The sequence below is a fragment of the Lepidochelys kempii genome, chromosome 9 (assembly GCF_965140285.1).
Source record: "Lepidochelys kempii isolate rLepKem1 chromosome 9, rLepKem1.hap1, whole genome shotgun sequence".
NCBI lineage: Eukaryota > Metazoa > Chordata > Testudines > Cheloniidae > Lepidochelys > Lepidochelys kempii.
Genome location: NC_136388.1, coordinates 44,875,789 through 44,894,216, shown reverse-complemented (window position 1 = coordinate 44,894,216; position 18,428 = coordinate 44,875,789). Strand labels below are relative to the sequence as shown.

General features: G+C 45.1%; 1 protein-coding gene across 6 annotated transcripts in view; it reads left to right on the top strand.

Moving 5' to 3' along the window:
* Nucleotides 1-1,233: 1,233 nt before the first annotated feature.
* Nucleotides 1,234-18,428, top strand: part of YEATS2 (YEATS domain containing 2) — a 75,637-nt gene continuing 58,442 nt past the window's right edge. For 3 of the 6 annotated variants that reach the window (XM_073360071.2, XM_073360068.2, XM_073360066.2), the window contains exons 1-7: nt 1,234-1,392; nt 1,942-2,225; nt 3,717-3,834; nt 7,947-8,044; nt 8,150-8,242; nt 11,997-12,239; nt 17,369-17,484. In XM_073360071.2, the coding sequence (XP_073216172.1) occupies nt 3,735-3,834; nt 7,947-8,044; nt 8,150-8,242; nt 11,997-12,239; nt 17,369-17,484 (650 nt within the window). In that variant the 5' untranslated portion in view covers nt 1,234-1,392; nt 1,942-2,225; nt 3,717-3,734. The remainder of the gene's footprint in view (nt 1,393-1,941; nt 2,226-3,716; nt 3,835-7,946; nt 8,045-8,149; nt 8,243-11,996; nt 12,240-17,368; nt 17,485-18,428) is intronic. The other 3 variants (XM_073360067.2, XM_073360070.2, XM_073360069.2) reach the window with 3 other exon arrangements.

Here is an 18,428-nt window from a genome sequence, read left to right as displayed (position 1 = left end):
TGCTGTGCAGACATATACTATGGTGACAGAAGGGTTCTTTACTGCAGTAAATCTATCCCCCCAGAAGCTGTAGTTATGTTGATGGAATAATTCTTCCATCAGTTTAGCCCTGTCTACACTGGGTTTAGGTCAGCTTAACTACATCTCTCAGGGATGTGAATTTTTCACACCCCTGAGCAACATAGTTAGGTTGACCTCACTGTCTAGAGTAGATCAGCCCTCAGTTTATATTTGTGTCAGTTTCAGAATTGCCAGCCCTTAAACATCAAGGAATCAGGCCTCAAAAAATAATGCATTACTTTGATTTGCCTTCTGGTCCAGCCATGCTGCAGCCTATATGGGGGGGTTTATGGCTGCTACTACAATTGTCACTGCTCACCATTGACTCTAGTGTGAGCCCAACAATACAAAGCAGGATTAGACATGCAACAAGTCAAAATCAGATGTCTGGCAGTTGGCAGCCCTGCTTATAAGTCAAAGGTCTCTTTTCTGAGCAAAATATTTACTAGTTCCCACTCTGCCTTTCAGACAAACAACAAATCCCCAAGTCTCCTAACCCCTCCAGCCTGTTCCAGCAGAGTTCCTCTTGCTCTCCCACAATGGCAGTATTGATAGCTTTTAGAGGAAAAAAACTGTATGCGAGAGTGCAGCCATTATTTTTAAAGGAGCATTTCATGTGATCATTGTGTCCCTTGGTTGTTTTGTACTAGTAGAAGGTCCACCAGAGTGAACGAGGTAGAGTTAAAAAGGGATAAGCCAGGCTGCCAATGGCTCGTTGATTCACGGAGCAAGATGTTTATTCCCCAGAGAGAGAAACTTTAACAGTTCCCTTAAAATCAGCCTCCTGTGTGACAAGGGCGCTTTGCCATCCAGGCGCCGTGCAGAGCCGCGTTACCCCTTGCAGGGCCCTTCCTATCCTAACAAAGAGACAGGGGCTCAAACTCTACACTGGCCACGGCCGGCCGGTGTGTGTCTGGGGGCTTTTCCTGACCCGTTCCGGGGCTCTCCAGCAGGGCAACCCAGGAGCAGCGGCCCGGCTGGAGAACTCCTGGCTTCGGCCCAGGCCCCAGCGGGTCACGGGGGAGCTGGGGCCGGCCTCGATCTGCCCTGAGCCGCAGGCGAGGTGGGGCTGGCAGCGGCTCCGCTACGCCCGACCCAGGCGCCACGGCTCCCATTGGCGCCCCGCGGCGGCCGCCGGGCGGCTCGTCCCGCCCCTTCGCCGCCGTCCGCCTGCGCGGCTCCCGCCCCTCGCAGTGACTGGCAGCCGGAGCCGAGCAGGGCGCGGGGCCGATGGCGGCGCTCGCTGCGGCGGCTGCTGCACTGGGCGGCCGGGGGCCGCGCTGAGCGCTCGGGGCCGGCGGCCGGGCGGGGCCAGGCGAGCAGCGGAGGCCGGTAGGCGGCGGGGCTGCGGCGCGGGGCTGCGGTAGCACGGCGAGGGGACGGCGCGGGGGCGGCCGCATGGCTCGGGGGCAGCAGGCGGGGCCTGCCCGGCGCCCTGCCCCCGGTGTAGGCTCTGCAGGGGCAATCGCCCCCGGGCCCCTGCCCTGCACCAGGGGGCGCCCTGGCTCTCCCCCCCACCCCCCTCGCCCTGGGGCTGCGGCCTGGGACGGGGCTAGCTCCCCCCTGAGGCTGGGTCGGGCGCCGGTTGGGTCCCCGAACGGGCAGGGGGGTTGCGGTACGTGCAGCTGCGGGGATGTGCGAGCCCATGGGCACCCCATGCCCAGGGCGCGCTGCTGCCCCCCCGCAGCCAGGAGACACAAAGGTGGCACATTTGCCTCCTCAGCGGGCGACGTGAGTGGCGGGGGAGGGTCATGCCCTGTTTGCAAGCAGCCATGTTCTCCCCAAATCCAGGGGTACGGGTAACCTCGTGGGGCCCTCCCTCTTTCTCTCCACATAAAGATCATCTAAGAATTTTTTTTCCCTTTCTCATTTCAAATTCAGGTCTTGTCTACCCCGCAAACTGTAAAGGCACCTGGAAGACTAGTGGTAACACAAATCACAGTTGAAAGCTGAGTAATTGAAAGAAAGTAACTTCTATTCTGACTCTTTAAAACGGCTTTTGTTAATGTCCGTTTAACTTCGGCAATAAAGGGGACATCTGTTCGAGATTCAACACTCCACTCCTTGGAAAAGGGCAGAGAGTTTAAAATCCACATTGGACACCTCCCACACGTTCCCTAGCAAAGGCAGGGGAAACCAGACTTTACGTTGCTGATATCTCAAAGGTAAAAAAATAAAAGCACATGCAAAATGTTTATTGTAGCATGTGGCCGAACTATGCAGCTAAGATCAGCCATGTTTCTCGACTGTACCTGATTGTGAAAGGGCACTCATTTTAAACCTAGTTACAGTTGACACAAGCATACATGCTGTCATATAATTTTTTACTGTAGATTATTGAAATGAAAAATGCAGAGTTTTATGTTAAAGCAAATCCTTACGTAATTTCAGCTCTCTAATGGCTTGTCTACATGGGGAACTTTTCTAGTTATACAAGTATAACTCACCTTGTGAACTCTCTTATTCTGGAATAAGAATGACTTTTTTGGGCTTAGTTTAAACCCCATCCAGAGCAACATAAATGAAACTGGAATAAGGCACTCTCATTCTGGAATAAAAGTATCAAATCGGAGCCTTATACTGGTATATCTACAGTGGCTTAAATTCACACCCTACCTCATACCTGTATAACTTTCCTAGCCTTTTCTACTGGTGTTGCTTTTTTAAAAATCTTTTTTGCTTATTTGGACCTCAGCAGATTCACAATTATACTTGCCCAGTTTGTTGATACCAAAGAATGAATCAATTTGCATTGAACAAATTACTGTATAATAATTAGGTGAGAAAGAAAGGGGATGACAATTGACATGCTGATGAGAATCCTAGCTTTATTAGAATTGGCTTGACAAAGCCCTGGCTGGGATGATTTAACTGGGAATTGGTCCTGCTTCGAGCAGGGGGTTGGACTAGATGACCTTCTGGGGTCCCTTCCAACCCTGATATTCTATGATTCTATGATTAATCAGTTAATCCCGACAAATTTGGATGTTCTCTAAACACTGAAGAAGCACAGACACTCCAGTAATAAGAGATTGGATGATTCAGAGGATTAGAAACAGGATTTGGTGCCTTCACTTCAGTTGGTAACGAACATCCCTCACTAGTTTGTGGGAGAAAAGTTGGTGGTCTCTGATTACTTCTGACTGGCCAAATGTGCCTATTGCAAGTCCATGACAACTGGCTTCTTTGTTAGAAGTCTTGGCAAAGGGGCCAAGAAAAAAAAAAGGTATGGAAAGTGAGCTCCTGTAAAGATGTTCCCTCCAGGTGAGGGATGAGATATCTTGCATTGCTGTAACTGTTCAGTGGCAAGATAGATAACGTCTGCTTTCTGGCCTGCCATCTCAGTAAAAAAATTTACTTTAAAAAGGTACCACTGCCTGTGTTTGTAGAGAGAAACAAACCTGGATGTGGAGCTGCACTCTTGGATTGTATAGTAGTGTGTAACAAAATCAGAACAGGAACGATGTAGAGTTTTGAGCAGTTTGATAAATCACAGCTAGGAGCAATAAGGGAAACAGCCATTCAAAACATAGGCTTTCCTCTCTTACCAGTTGGAGGGCAGACTTCCCCTATTAAATCATGTGGCTTTAGAGGCCTGAAGTCAGTTCGATTGTCAATGTGGGTAATAACATGGATTTCTTTTTTTCTCCTGTCAGTGAAGCAGTCAAACTACCATGTCTGGAATCAAGAGAGTGATTGAAGAGAAGGACCCAGACTATGAGGAGATTTCAGTCACACATCCAAATAAACGTCACAAAGCAGCAGAACAGTCAGGTAGGAACTGTGTGTCATGGAATCTTATGGAACATAAAACTCTCCATGTACTGTACCCTATGGAAGACTGCAGGTATTGAGCTCTATTAGCTGAGCAGACGAACCAGCGTTACATTAGAGTTACAGTGAGTACTGATGATAAGGAAGCAAATAATGCATAAAAATTGGAAGAATTCTTCTGTCAACCTAGTGCTATCTGTACTAGGGTTTATGGCAGTTTTGCTACATCTCTGAGGGGTGTATATTTTTCGCACCACTGAGTGATGTAGTTAGATTGACCTAAGTTTTAGGTGTAGACCAGACCTAAGTAAAGAAACAAGACAGTGCTGACAGACAATGCATAGGCTCACACGATATAATTGGGTGGCAAACCATAGCTGGGAAGAGAAGGCTGTTGCTAATGTTTAGAGGTCTGAATCTTGCAGAAGCGGAGACAAATGGTCATAATTTTGGCAGGTGAGGCCAATGAAGTGAAACTTGGAGAAGCAGCATAGGGGAGAGAGACTTGGGAGAAAGAGGCAGACAGGGAAGGTAAAATTGATGGAGGAAAGCTGGATGGATGGAAGAATACAGTGGAGAGTAGAGAAGAAGCAGCAGGGTGAATGGGTTTTCATTCAGCACAATGGAAAATGCTAAATTTGGGAACAATCCTATTGCCTGGCAGCTCTAGACAAGTTGAAGTGTTCTCTGAGCAAGTGAATGTCGCAGGACGTGGAGTGGGCTGAGCGACAACAGGCATAGCAGCTCTGAGCTGCTAGTGGGAGGGGAGGGGATGAGTGGAAGGATAGCTGAAAGAACAGAATTGTCTGGGATCTGAGGAAGCTAAGGAGCTGGAGCAGAACAAAAGAACTGAGCTGCCAGGAGCGGGGAAGATGTTGACAACTATATAAGTAACTTGGACGTGAGACTAGGGGGAAGTGCACTAATAGGCATGCCTGAGGCGGAGCTTTAGTTTGAATGTACTTGTCAGGTCTGGTTTACTTTGTTAAACTGGTGCAAACCCCTGTGTGGACAGTCTCCTAAATCTATTTAAACCTGGCTTATATAGATTTTTAGCTTAATTTGGTAAGCAATCAGAGTCAGTTGAAGTCAGTTTAAGAATGTTTGTTTGCACTGGTTTAACTAAGTCGGGTTTCAAATGGATTTACGTTAAACTAGTGCAGCTTTGAATGTAGACAAAGCTTAAATGTTCTTATCCGAGGTTTGGGTGAGTGGGAGGAGGAGAGATTGACCTGGACTTTCAGCTACAGTCAGTTAACTTGAACCCAGTTACTTTTCACGGAAAGGCAGTTTAATTTTCCAGCCAGGCCAGAGTGCCGTGTTCCATTTGTAACATATTGCAGAAACTGAGTTGTGGGCTGATGTAGCGGGAATTAAGGGCACCCATAAGGAGATCACAACAGCCCAATTTGTGGGCACTGTATTTCCTTGATGGACTCAGTCACCGTTGTGGCTGAAGTCTCTAACTTTCAGTTTCAAGGAGAGTAACTCTTAGTATTTGAGGCTTTGCAAAAATTAGATGATGCTATGCTGGGACTTGCATTAATGAAAGACTACCCTGCCCTTTTATATTCAAAGTTAAATTACTTTGACATGCGGGTGTCTCACTGTGGTACCGAGCATCTGATGCCATACTAGAGATTAAGGTGTTTGAGTGGGTCTCTGGCTTCGCAGTGAACTATTGTTCTAATTGATCATTGGGCAACAGTGAGTAAAACTCCACTAGTTTCTTTTTATGAAACGTGTTCGTTAAATTGCAGTTCAGTCAGCTCCATTTGCAGAGAGGCAGGGATATTATCCACTTTAGCAACAAAAGGATTTTTCAACAGTCAAACGTCACTTGTGTGTGACTTGAATTCAGAAAATTTGACCTCAAAATTCTCACCCAGGAGGTCCAGTAATTTTACCATTTGGGCTTATGGAACCGGAATGCTAATGTTTTCATCCCGACTGAGTTTTTCACAGGAAGGAAAGTGAGATAGTGTTCCTCTCTCTGGGTGTTGTCGCAAGAGTTTTGGGTTTGCTTGAAAGGCTTTTGCATCTGAGTATAATGGGAAACAAGCCTTTTTTTACCTTGCAATTTCAAATTGAGATAATTCAAATGGCTTGTTAAATCTGTTAGAGTTGCCAAATCCTACAACTACACTGGATCTAAGAGTTCAGATACATTTTTAGACTTCTCATTCGTGAAAATACTGATTTCATTCCGCAAGGTGAAGAAAAGTTTGAGCACATTTCCACGATTAAGCCAGCATACCTCACTAGAGTACAGCACATCCTCGTATTCTGAATCAGTTTTCTTGAGGAATGTTTAAAATGAGCAGTGATTCAACCCAGGTGCTCTAATCGAGTTTACAGTGGCCACCATGGTTGTCGTTACATTTTCCAAGTTTAGAAGTTTTCCACACAGAGCATGTTGGTGAATAATACAATGCAAGGCCATTGGCCTTTCAGCGTTACATGAATCACCAGCCTTGTACACCAGTCCAATCTTGTGGCCTACCATGTTCTTAGTGCTGTTCATGTTACCGTGGCAAGTTGATTTCAAGACAGACGGAGTTCCCTAATAGTATGGGCAAATATCCAAAACAAGTCTTCACCAGTAGTTTTCCCATGAAGTGTCTGGAGCACCACAAACTCTTCAGTGTCTTGAAATGCCTTGTTTATTCCACGAATGACAATTAGCACCATCAGTAATGTCATTGCTTTCATCCAAAGCCATTGAAAAAATCTCACAATTTTGGATTTTTTCACAGAGCTGTTCTTTTAAATCTTCACCGATATCTTCTATTCTTCAAGTAAAAGTCTGGTGAGACAGACTTACTGCTTCAATAAGGTTCCTTTTGTTAGTACACGTTTCCTCCATAACCACATTCAGACACTTTTTTATGAACTCCCTGTCAGAAAAAGATCAACATTTAGTGCCCAGTAAATACACAATACAGTAGTTTGCCTTCACTTCTGTTGCATTTTCTTCTTGTTTTCTTAGCATTTGCTGTAAACTTCCAATTTCTTTTTTCAAAGACATGATCTTTGCAGTTTGTTATACATCATACTTTTTCCTGTGTTTTGTGTCATAGTGTCTCTTGATGTTATATTCCTTCCACACTGCAACTGTTTATTTCTAAATGAGACATAATGATTGGCCTTGATGAGGACAAAAAAGAATTGATCGGCCACTTACCTTGAAAAACATAACATTCAACGCTCAATTTTCATTTTTTTTTTTTTGTTGGAGGCATTTTTGTGCGTCATCTGCTTTTACCTGCCAATCAAAAGTATTGCATCTAGGGCAGATTACAGCTAATCTGTGCATGTCCAAAGATGTCTTCCTGAATTTTTATAGCAACAATCACTAAAGAAGTATATGTTTAATTGGTCTGGTTAGTCTGCAGCTGAGCTGCGAATGCAGAGAGTTATTTACAGGCTTGTTTTATATGAAACATGACACTTCAATTAAACAACCCATTCTTTATCACATTTTTTTATACTTCCTTGTGTAAACTATAAAATGATATAAACATGACAAGAAATACTAATGAATCAGCCGTTAGTGTATTATGTTGAAGCGGGCCATGGGCCTTATGAAATGTTCTGGTGGGTCGAAGGTTGGGCACCACTGCTTTATATCATAGTAGGATACAGCCTTCCCATACCCATCTGTAGACTTCCTCTTTGGTGCGTGTGTGGTTCTGCCCCGTCATCCTCTTTGTATTGTGTTTGCATATTGATGCATATGTTTGTTACAGTCTAATGGCTATGTTGCAGTGTGTGTGGCATTTTTTTCTCTTTTAATATTTACTACTTTTCAGATCTAATAGTAAACAGTGTCTTGTGACTGGTCTCCCACCTCAGTGCTTACAAGAAAAAAAAATCCTTGTAAAAACCAACTTATGTACATATTTTAAGAGAAATTATGTTCTGGTGCAGACCAGAAATAAAAAGAAATTGGCACTCAGTGCTAGAGATCCCTTTCATTGTGTTGTGCTCAGTTACTGTAAACTTTATTTTTCCTTCTATAACATTTCTTTTCACTTAGAACCTTTAGGATTGAACTATAAATCCTTGCCTCTGAAAACTTCCCTTTTACTTTAATGTGCTTTTTTGAACAGCTCGAGATGCTGCTGTACAGAAGATTGAGACAATTATTAAAGAGCAGTTTGCTGTTGAAATGAAGAATAAGGAACATGAGATTGAAGTCATAGATCAGGTATAAAGGTCTCTCTCTTAAAAGGAGATAAGTTAGAGGATCAGGAAGTATTGAAAAGTGCTGCAATAGCAGTACTTTATAATACAGTTTCTCTTCTTTTTATAGCGCCTGCTTGAGGCAAGGAGGATGATGGATAAACTTCGTGCCTGCATTGTGGCTAACTATTATGCTTCTGCTGGTCTCCTTAAAGTTGGAGAGGTAAAAATTTATTTTTGGAACAGTAAAACTTCAGAATATTTGCAAAGTTAGACTGCATAGTTTAGCCGCTGTGTAGCTTTCCTGTTTTGCTTTTGTGGTACAATCGTAAACGCTTGAAAGCTGAACTGTAAAAACAAACGTGGTAACTGAATTGCGCGCAACTTGTGCTGCCACAAAACAGGCTGCAGGGGCATTCAGCAGAGACCGATTTTAACTACGCTGTTAAATTATTTTATCCCAGAAACACTGTTCCCTCCTCTCCCTGAAAAACCATCACCACCCATGTTTTGTTTTCTGAAATGTAGTGTCTTTTCTACAGTGCTCATCACGGTATTAGTACACAGGACTTCACAACTATTAGTGAATTTATCTATGCAACACTCTTTAGAGTAGGACAGTATTATCCCATTTTACAGATTAGAACTGAGATAGAAGAGGGATTAATGATTTATCCAAGGTCACACAGGGAATCTGGCAGATATGGGAACAGAAACCCAGATCTCCTGAGTCCCAGTCAGTGCCTTAACTTCAAAACCATCCTTACTTTTACACATGGAGCCCACTGTATTTATGACTTCACAGAATAATACCTGCAGTGAACCAGGGAGTACCAAGGAGATGTAATAAATGGGAGAAAGTGAATTTAGAAACAGCTTGCTAAAACTTACTTCCATACTATGTGCCCCTGTGGTCTAGCAAGTTGGACTGTCAGGACATGTGCTGTGTCTGGGTTTAACTGAAGTTTTGTTTTTGACTTGCAGTTCACCTTTAAATTGCTAATGTTTGGATTGAGGGTAGTGTTTTATCTGTGTTCTAATAAAGGATGGAACTGCTGTGTCAAACTTTGGGCGTGTGGATGGAAACCATGGGTTTGCCTTACCTGCCTAGAGAATACCCAGATGCGTGGTTCTACTCAGCAGGGGTTGCTTTTGTTACACTAGTATCCTATTAGCACTTCCAGGTGGCTTTTTACAATTTTATTTTTTAAAATCCGACTCGCTTTTTGCCTCTTCAAACACATGTTGGTGAATTGGTATGGACAGAGAATTTGGTGGTGATGGGAGGAAAGTTTTTTCTGGATTTCTGTGTTGACTATTCTGGATGACTGAGCTACTTCTGATCTTCAAGTGCTCCCTCTAGTACCACGGGGAAGGCACATTAACAATGGGTTTGTACTGCCCCCTCCTGCTTTCTGTATCTGTTCTATCAGATGGAGAGTTTGTTCCCCAATTTATCTGTGAGTCTGATGTGCTTCACAAATATTACATTCACTTCAGAAGTTGCTTAAGAAATCTTTACAAAAATACAGCCATTGCCCCTGTTTTTTTCTACAGCTTTTGAGGTTTGTGCTGGGTGCTGAAGTTCAGATGCATTTCTGATTGAATTTGAGTTTCACTCAAAGGGTCTAACTTGCATGTTGGCCAGACCAAAGCTCCTTTCATTTTACAAGGCTGGTAGATTTTTTGCCATCTATGCAATGTTTTTAAGTAAGGGTTTGGTTTTATCAGCAGCTACCATAGTTTTGCTTTACTGTCTAGTAAAGTGTGTCAGTCTGTTGTAGTTTAATTCATTGTGTTCCCTTTTTAAATACCGGTGACCTTCCAGCAAGTTGTGTTTACAACATTCTTGATCTGCTGTAATTTAAAAATAAAAACCAGCTTTTCTGACCATGTGAACTTACTTCAGTACAGATGGGTTTTGAGATTTATAATTAAATATGGTTTCAGTTATTAACTTTTTTCCTGACATTTAGTAAGTCTCCTTACTTAGAGGAGTATAAACAAAATGGGTTTTTGGTTATTTGCTCCTTTGATGCACAGAGAAGGCTGAAAGGTTTTTCACGGAATATTTTATGGGTAACTGGAGAATTAGTAGGATGATTACATCACAAATACCAAGGAAGTCAAAGCTCAGGATTCAGGAGGGGAAGAGAGAGCCTCTGACTGGCAATGTCTACACTAGCACTTTTGTCACTGTAACTTACGTTGCTCAGGGGTGTGAGAGAAAACCACACTCTTCTGAGTGACATAAGTTACACCGACAGAAGCGCCGGTGTGGACAGATCTCTGTTGGCAGGAGTCATCTCTCCCGCCGACATAGCTACTGCCGCTCTTTGGAGGTGGTTTAATTATATCGATGGGAGAGCTCTCTATCAGCATACAGCGGCTACACAAATGCTCTTACAGCGGCACAGCTGCATCAGTATAGCTATGTCGCTGTAAACTCGCTAGTGTAGAAATGGCCAGGCTGTCTAAAAAATTTGTTTTAATTAGTGAGTATTTAATTAGTGAGTATTAGCGAGTATTTGAGGGAAGTGATTATTCTCCTCTATTCGGCACTGCTGAGGCCACATCTGGAGCCTTGTGTCCAGTTCTGGGCCCCCCACTGCAGAAAGAATGTGGACAAATTGGAGAGAGTTCAGCGGAGGGCAATGAAAATGATTAGGGGGCTGGGACACATGACATAGAAGGGGAGGCTGAGGGAAATGGACTTGTTACGTCTACAGAAGAGAAGAGTGAGGGGGGATTTGATAGCAGCCTTCAACTACCTGAAGGGGGTTCCAAAGAGGATGAAGCTCCGCTGTTCTCTGTGGTGGCAGATGAGAGAACAAGGAGCAATAGTCTCAAGTTGCAGTGGGGGAGGTCTAGGTTGGATATTAGGAAACACTATTTCACTAGGAGGGTGGTGAAGCACTGAAATGGGTTACCTAGGGAAGTGGTGGAATCTCCATCTTTAGAGGTTTTTAAGGCCCAGCTTCACAAAGTCCTGGCTGGGATAATTTAGTTCGTGTTGGTCGTGCTTTGAGCAGGGGGTTGGACTAGATGACCTCCTGAGGTCTCTTCCAACCCTAATCTATGATTCTATTGAACGCAATTGCCTAACAAACAGTTGGGAGGAAAGAGCTTTATTACCCATGGGATTTGTCGAAACACTGAAGTGCTTCTCACTGCCCTTAAGCACTGTTGAAAATTCCATCCCCCAAAGATTCAGAACCCCCACCTCCTACCTCTTCAGTTCAGGGCTGAGAAAGTTATTGCTCCAGGTCTCTCTCTCTCTTCCAAGGAGAGCTCCTTGATGAGGCAGATTTATATGCTTAAGGTTAAACTGGCAAGCAAGAAAAAGCCTCCTAGGCTTCCTTTATACATAATAAAAAAGCCAAAAGGGGGGCATTAACCCATTGTTGTCCTTTGCAGGTCACTTATAAAGGGACTCTGCTAAGGAAGGTAGGTCTAAGATGAGATCTAGTATGCCTGGTTTGGTTTGCAGGCATGAGCAAGCATGTGACTCTTGACCCTCTGGTTACCTTCTGTGCGCAGGCAGGGCACTGATGCATGCAGCTTATCTCTTAGTCTTTTGCAGAATGCCAGTTGTATGAAGAATAAGAGTCTAATGCATTTAAATACCCTGCCTGACCACAGAAATAGAGCAGCATACACGGTGTGACGTTACCACCTGTGTTATGGGAAAGTACATGCCTGCAAGCCTAAAGAAGCCAGTCTTGGTTTAATGTCATCCTGCAAAGTAGTCTGGGTGTGTTGCAATGGAGATTTTTTTTGGACCAAGGCATCTTTAGTGTTGGAGTAAGTTATTTGGCCCTCTTTTCTTGAGCAGTAGTCAGTTTTTCAATCATCATTTACCTATGATTAAATATTGGTTCTTTGTTTCTGTATGCTGATACTCTTCTCTTCATTTTCTGGCCAATTTTATTTGAGCTGGAAAAAATAATGGATCTGCCTGAACTTTATTATTGCAGGGAGCTAAGACATGCGACTCTATGGTTTTTAATCATCCTTCAGTCAAGAAGTTCTTGGAATTGCCATCCAGATCCTCATCTCCTGCTAATCATGGATCAGAAACTCCATCTGCTAACCATTCAGAAAGTGACTCATTATCTCAGCACAATGACTTCCTCCTGGAGAAAGACAATGGCAGTCTGGACATGGAAGAGCGATTGGCAAACAACCTGGATCAGAGACCAAGCAGAAATACCGGACGGGTAATGTAAAGCTGTGAAAAGGGGGTGGGCAGAAGGACAGAAGGTGTGTGTGGTCCCAGAAATTCCTTCCCAACTACCTGGAGGGCCTGTGCCAGTGTTGGCAGGGGACTAGGGTGCGGAGTATATTTTTCTCAACCCTGCTTTCTGGGAATATGTCTACATTGCAATAATAACCTGTGGCTGGCTTGGTCAGCTGACTCAGGTTGGCAGGCTGCAGGGCTATAAACTTGCAGTGTAGATGCTCAGATTGGAGCCCAGGCTCTGAGACCCCAGGTCTCGGGGCCCAGGCTTCTCCCCGAATATCTATACTGCAATTTTATAGCCCTGCAGCTCAAGCCTTGTGAGCCTGCATCAGCTGACCTGAGCTCTGAGACTCAGTATGGAAGATTTTTTTGTCATGGTGTAGACATACTGTGGGGGTCCTTCCATGCCCCACCAGCAGGTTGTTCTGTTGCCTTTCGCTGGTTGTGCAGACTTACTGAGGATAGGTCTTCACTACAGAATTAACTCAAATTAACTCCTCTCAAGTTAGTTCCAGTGAGAGCGGCCTTGCTATGAAATAATGCTTGAACTGCAGAGTGATCGGGTTGGCAGCTAATAAGTTAGACCAGTGGTTTTCAACTGGGGTACATTTGCCCCTGGGAGTACTCAAAGATCTTCCATGGGGTACTCAACTCATCTAGATAATGTTTCTCAACCTGCGAGTTACAGCCCCCATAGGGGTCTAGGGATGGGTTTAAGGGAGGTCACAAGTGCAGGGCCAGCATTAGGGGTTGGCAAGCAGGGCAGTTGTCCAGGGCTGCACTCCAGAGGGGGTCCCCTAAAGCTAAATCACATGCTTCAGCCCCACTGCCTGGGTTCAGGCTTCAGACAAGGCTCACAAGTGAAAAACAGGCTCAAGTATCACACTGAAATGTAAGTACAATATTCATATTCCAAATCAATTTATTTTATAATTATATGGTAAAAATGGGAAAGTCAGCAATTTTTCAGTAATAGTGTGCTGTGATGCTTTTGTACTTTTATGTCTGATTTTTATAAGGAAGTAGTTTTTAATTGAGGTGAAACTTGGGGTATGCAAGACAAATCAGCTTCCTTGAAGGGGTACAGTCATCTGGAAAGGTTGAAAACCACTGAGTTAGGCTACAGATCCAGTTAGCACACAGGTCCTTTAAGGCAGAGGTTCTCAACCTTTTTCTTTCTGAGACCCCCGCACAACGTGCTATTAAAAACTCCAGGGCCCAGCAGGGAACGGGGGACCTGGGGCTCTGGGCCAGGGGGGTGGGGAGCTCGGGCGTAGGTCTAGTTTGACTTTTATTTTGGGTGGGCACAGGTGAGAGGGATCGAGCCAGCTCTGCATGGCAGGGTATGTGGAGGGAGCGCCATCTCCACTCCCTGACTCACTTCAGCAGGCCACCTACCAGTCTGGGTTTGGGGTGGGGCTGCAACCAAAATTTATAACTCAAAAATGGGGGCTCAGCTCAAAAAGTTTGAACACAGCTGAGGGTGCAGGGAGAGGGGTACTAAGGGCTGTGTGCAGGCACAGGGGTACCTCAGGGAGTAGGGAGGGGATAGCTAGCGGCTGTGTGCGGGCAGGGAGTAGCTCAGGGTGCAGGGAGGGGAGTCAGCCAATTTGATTTAAAAGCACCACCACACTCGAGCTAAGAGGTTTGTTTGTGAACGGAACTCAAGTTAGTGGCAACGCTTGAGTTAACTGTGCAGTGAAGAAAAGCCCTGAGAGAGAGGGGGAAGTTTGTGGCTCCCAGCAGTGTTGTATCCAAGTGAGCATCCAAGTTGTCTTGCCAGATGGTGGCTTTCTGCTGGCACGTGCTGGAACGCTCATTGTTTTGGATGTGTCTCTTAGTGGTGCAGCTGCCTGGCTGCTAGTTGCTATGGGAATTGCATCACTTACAGCAATTCTGAAGACTTCGTCTACTGTATCTGAGGTTTGATCTGCTCAGCACCCCTTTAGATAATATGATACTAACTGGCAGGGTGTCTTCATTGATTAAATCATCCTGATGGTGTTAAAGCAAAAACCATCTCCTTCCCTCAGAAAGGGAAGGAAGGGGAAGAAAGTTCCCTTTCCTACAACAAACACCAACTGTTCCCTGTTTTCAATGTGGTCAGTTGTCAGCTCATTTCCTTCAGAGGAATAGAAACAAATTAATTCACTTGCTCCTGGGGGTTGCAAGTTAACAAATTAACTCTTCTCTGAACAGTAGCAAACGGTATCTTCTCCGGAGAAACAGATTCCTCGTAAGCAGCCCCAGTTAACAACCCTACACAGGAGAAAGGGGAATCTTCTCATCTGTACCCAGCTGCTTCTCTGGAAAATCATAATTAGCCTAACTTGGTATCCATTTCCTTTCTGGCTGCAGCCAGAATGCTGCCAGCAAGGTGGGATCTGTTTTTTTCCACTGTTCCCAGGAAAGTGTTCAACTCTTTTATAAAATTCCCAGACTTAAGCTTATAAAGAATCAATAGCATCTTTTCACCTGAGGATCTCGGAGCCCTTTTTCAAATAAGAACTAAGACTTACACCATACCTGCGAGGCAGGCGGTACTTATTACTGCACCCATTTTACAGAAGGAAGTTCTCAGATTTGCTCGGGGTCTCTCAATGAATTGGTTGCATAGCTGGCAGAGAAACTTAGGAGTCTTGATTCCTGGTACCGTCCCCCACCCCCACCCCCCCCCCCGGCCCTAATCATTACACAGCATTGCCTAAACCAAGGCATGATTGTTTAATAACATACAGACTAATAGAAATGATCCAGATCTGCCAGAAGAGTCCTGTAAAGAGTCTCTCCATTTCCAGCAGGAAAAAAATCAGAGCCCTGTAGTTACTATTATAGCAGAACCTCGTTAATCCATACCGGTGACGGGTTGACCCATTGAAGATAATTGAATTCCACAGTTTGGCAAGTAGCAGTAACCAGTGATGGAAATAACTGATTCTGTATGGCACGTGAAGTTGAATAATGCCCAGCGGAATGGAGTAGTATGCTGAGCAAGCAGGGAGGCAGCCCAGAACCACCAGTCAAGTAGCAGGGCCCCAGCCCTGTTTTGGAGAGTTACTGACTGCCAGAGTGTAGCCAGATGGTGACTGAGTGCCCCCCAGTTAGCCTGTAGTAAGCCCCTTACTTTCCATGACAGGATTTCACTCGTCTGTTCTCCAATAAACTCAACACAGAATCCATTTTTATTGTAGACATGTGGATTGTCAGATTACTGAAGACCCTACCACAGCGGTTCTCAACAGCGGGGCCCACATACCTTTTCAGGGGGGCCGTGGGGTCCTGCAGCTAGAACCCAGAGTCCAAGCCCCAGTACCTCCTGCATGGCTGAAGCCAGGATCCGCGGGGTTGATGACCACCCCCCTGCAGGGCTGAAGCCAGGAGCAGTGGGGCTGGAACCTCGGTGCTCCGCACAGAGCAGAAGCTCTGAGCCCATGGGCAGAGTTGGGAGGCAAGGGGATGTTCTTCCACCCCCCTACCAAAAAAAACCAAACAAACAAAAAAAAAAAAACGCCTACACTGCAAGAGCAGGGCAGCTCCACACACATTTCCCACCCCCTGGCCAGGTCGGAAGCGGGAAGCCAGAGCTGGGCAGTAGCTGTTGCTCTGGACAGGTGCCATGGAGCAGGCATCTGCAGCATTCCCTTGTCTCCTGTTGCTGCTAGTGCAGGGGCTTGAAGCTGTTCCTCAGCTCCCAGCCCCATTTTCTCTCACACCCGGTAAGAGCCTGTGGAGGACCTGTGGCTGGCAGAGCCCTCCGGGAGCAGAGACCACAGGAGAGCCCTCCCGGCACACAGCCCCTAGCTACCCCTCTCCCTGCACCCTGAGCTAACCCACAGCCCTTACACAGCCCCTAGCTACCCCTCTCACTGCACCCTGAGCTACCCCCTGCCTGCACACAGCCCCTAGCTACCCCCTTCCCTGCACCCTGAGCTACTCCTCTGTCTGCACACAGTCCCAAGCTACTCCCTGAGCTACCCCCATGCCCGCACACAGCCCTTAGGTACCCCTCTACCTGCACCCTGAACTGTTCTCAAACTTTTTGAGCTGAGTCTCCCACCTTTGAGTTATAAATTTTGGTTGCGCTTTCCTTCCCTCCTCCCCCAACCTAGACTGGTAGGTGGCCTGCTGAGGTGAGTCAGGGAGTGGAGGTGTCGCTCCCTCCACATACCCTGCCATGCGGAGCTGGCTCGATCCCCACTGGCCTGTGCCCACCCAAAATAAAAGTCAAACTACACCTATGCCCAAGTTCCCCACCCTGGTCCAGAGCCCCGAGTCCCCTCTCCCCTGCTGGGCCCTGAAATTTTTATAGCATGTTGTGGGGGGGGGTCTCAAAAGGGCAGGGGTTCTTAACCTTTTTCTACCATATTCTCAGGGCAACATTTTCAGCCAGTCAAGAGCCCAGAAAAGTATCTCTAGTCCCCTTGCAAATGACACTGAAGCACATACTGGTCCTGGACCTGATTACAATCTTACCTTCTCCTGTAGATTTGTCCTTCAGTTAATAAGTGATTGCTACAAGGTCACTTGGGTTGTTTGTGTTATACCTGATGATTGCTGCCTATTCACTGGCTTTATCTGGATGTTGGTGCTCTGTTGTTATCCATCATTCTTACTGGAGTAGGGCCACATTTTTCCTCCAGACACATATCTGGCACTTCCATTGAAGTAATTATAGAGGCCCTGGGGGGCAGAATTTCGTTCTAGAGATCAGGGCTAAGATTTTAAAAAAACAGCTACTGATTTTTGGATGCCCAAGTTGAGACTCCTGAAAGGAGCTTGATTTTCAGACACCAGGTGCTCAGCACTTCCTGAAAATCAAGTATCTTGAGGTGGCCATCCAAATTAATTAATTGCTATTGTAAAATATTGGCCCAGACCAATTGTGTATGTCAGATAACTGGACCCCGGCTTTGCCATATAGTGTTTATTTGCTGTATACATAAATTACTTGAAAATGGGCAGTTAGCAATTTGTGTGTGTCTGTTTTAGAATGTTTTTTTTTTTATTGGTCTACAGCAGCTTACTTTCTAGTACCAAAGAAGTCTGTGTTTGCGAAGTTGATTTTTGCTTTTTTTTTTTTTTTTTTTTTTCTTTTCTGCCCCTCAGGACACTTCTGGTGTTACAAGCTCTCACAAAACAGGTCAGCGAAAGGCCGGTCTGTTAAATGATGAAACTTCACGGCTTTATGTGAAGAAAACAATCGTGGTTGGCAACGTCTCCAAGTTAGTATCTAAGGTCTTACTAATTGTCTTAGTTGCTAGCCGTCTAGTTGAATTGTGGATTAAAGTTAGGAAGTAGCTAAAATTGAGGCACACTCCAAACGATAGCTATACCAGCACTCCTAGTCCAGTCCTTCCTTATTGGCCATGGGGTGTGAGAAATAGCAGTTGTGGGACCCAGGGCTAGTGCTCATCGTAATAACAGTTGTGGAGTTTGATTCTGCACTTGCTTCAAAACTAAGGTTTTTAGAAATTATTTTGACCCATTCAGTTCTTCCAGCCCTACCACCTGCAGCACTGGGCCCTGATCCTGCAATAGGATCTGCCTGGGAAGCCCCTGAGACCCCACAGGGCTCCAGTTGCAGGAACAGAACCCTGCTTTGGTGAAGGTAGGAGTTAGTATTTGATGGGATGTGGTTCAATGAAGCCAGGATAGTCGGAGCTGGAGTAAGACCATAGCACTGAGCTACTACGTGATTCCCACCATGGTAAGAGATGCAGTCTTAGTTATTACCATAGTGCTGTATGGTAATTTTTGGAAATGTCATTGAATTAAGGTGAAAACAAATTAAGGAAATGTCATTTCATATTTTTTTGTGTCAGATTGAGCAGCATTTCTGTCAAAACCCTTGCAAAGCCACTTAATTTTGTCATTAAAGTTCTGGAAATGGGTGTGGCTAGCATAGTGCGGGCATGCACTGTGCGAATTCCCTTGCATCCTGTTGCTAGTGCAGCTCACCTCTAGCAAAAGCTAGTTAAAAAAACAAACACGGAGTCACAGAAATTTTGACAACCCAAAACTTGTTTTTAATTCCATTGTTTTCCAAAACCGTTCCATTTTTCATTTTCCAGAACGTTTTAAATGTTTTTTTCCAAAATCAGAAATTTTTAAAAATGGGATTCCTTTATTCTGGATTAGCAAATCCCCCCCGTATGACTAAAATGAC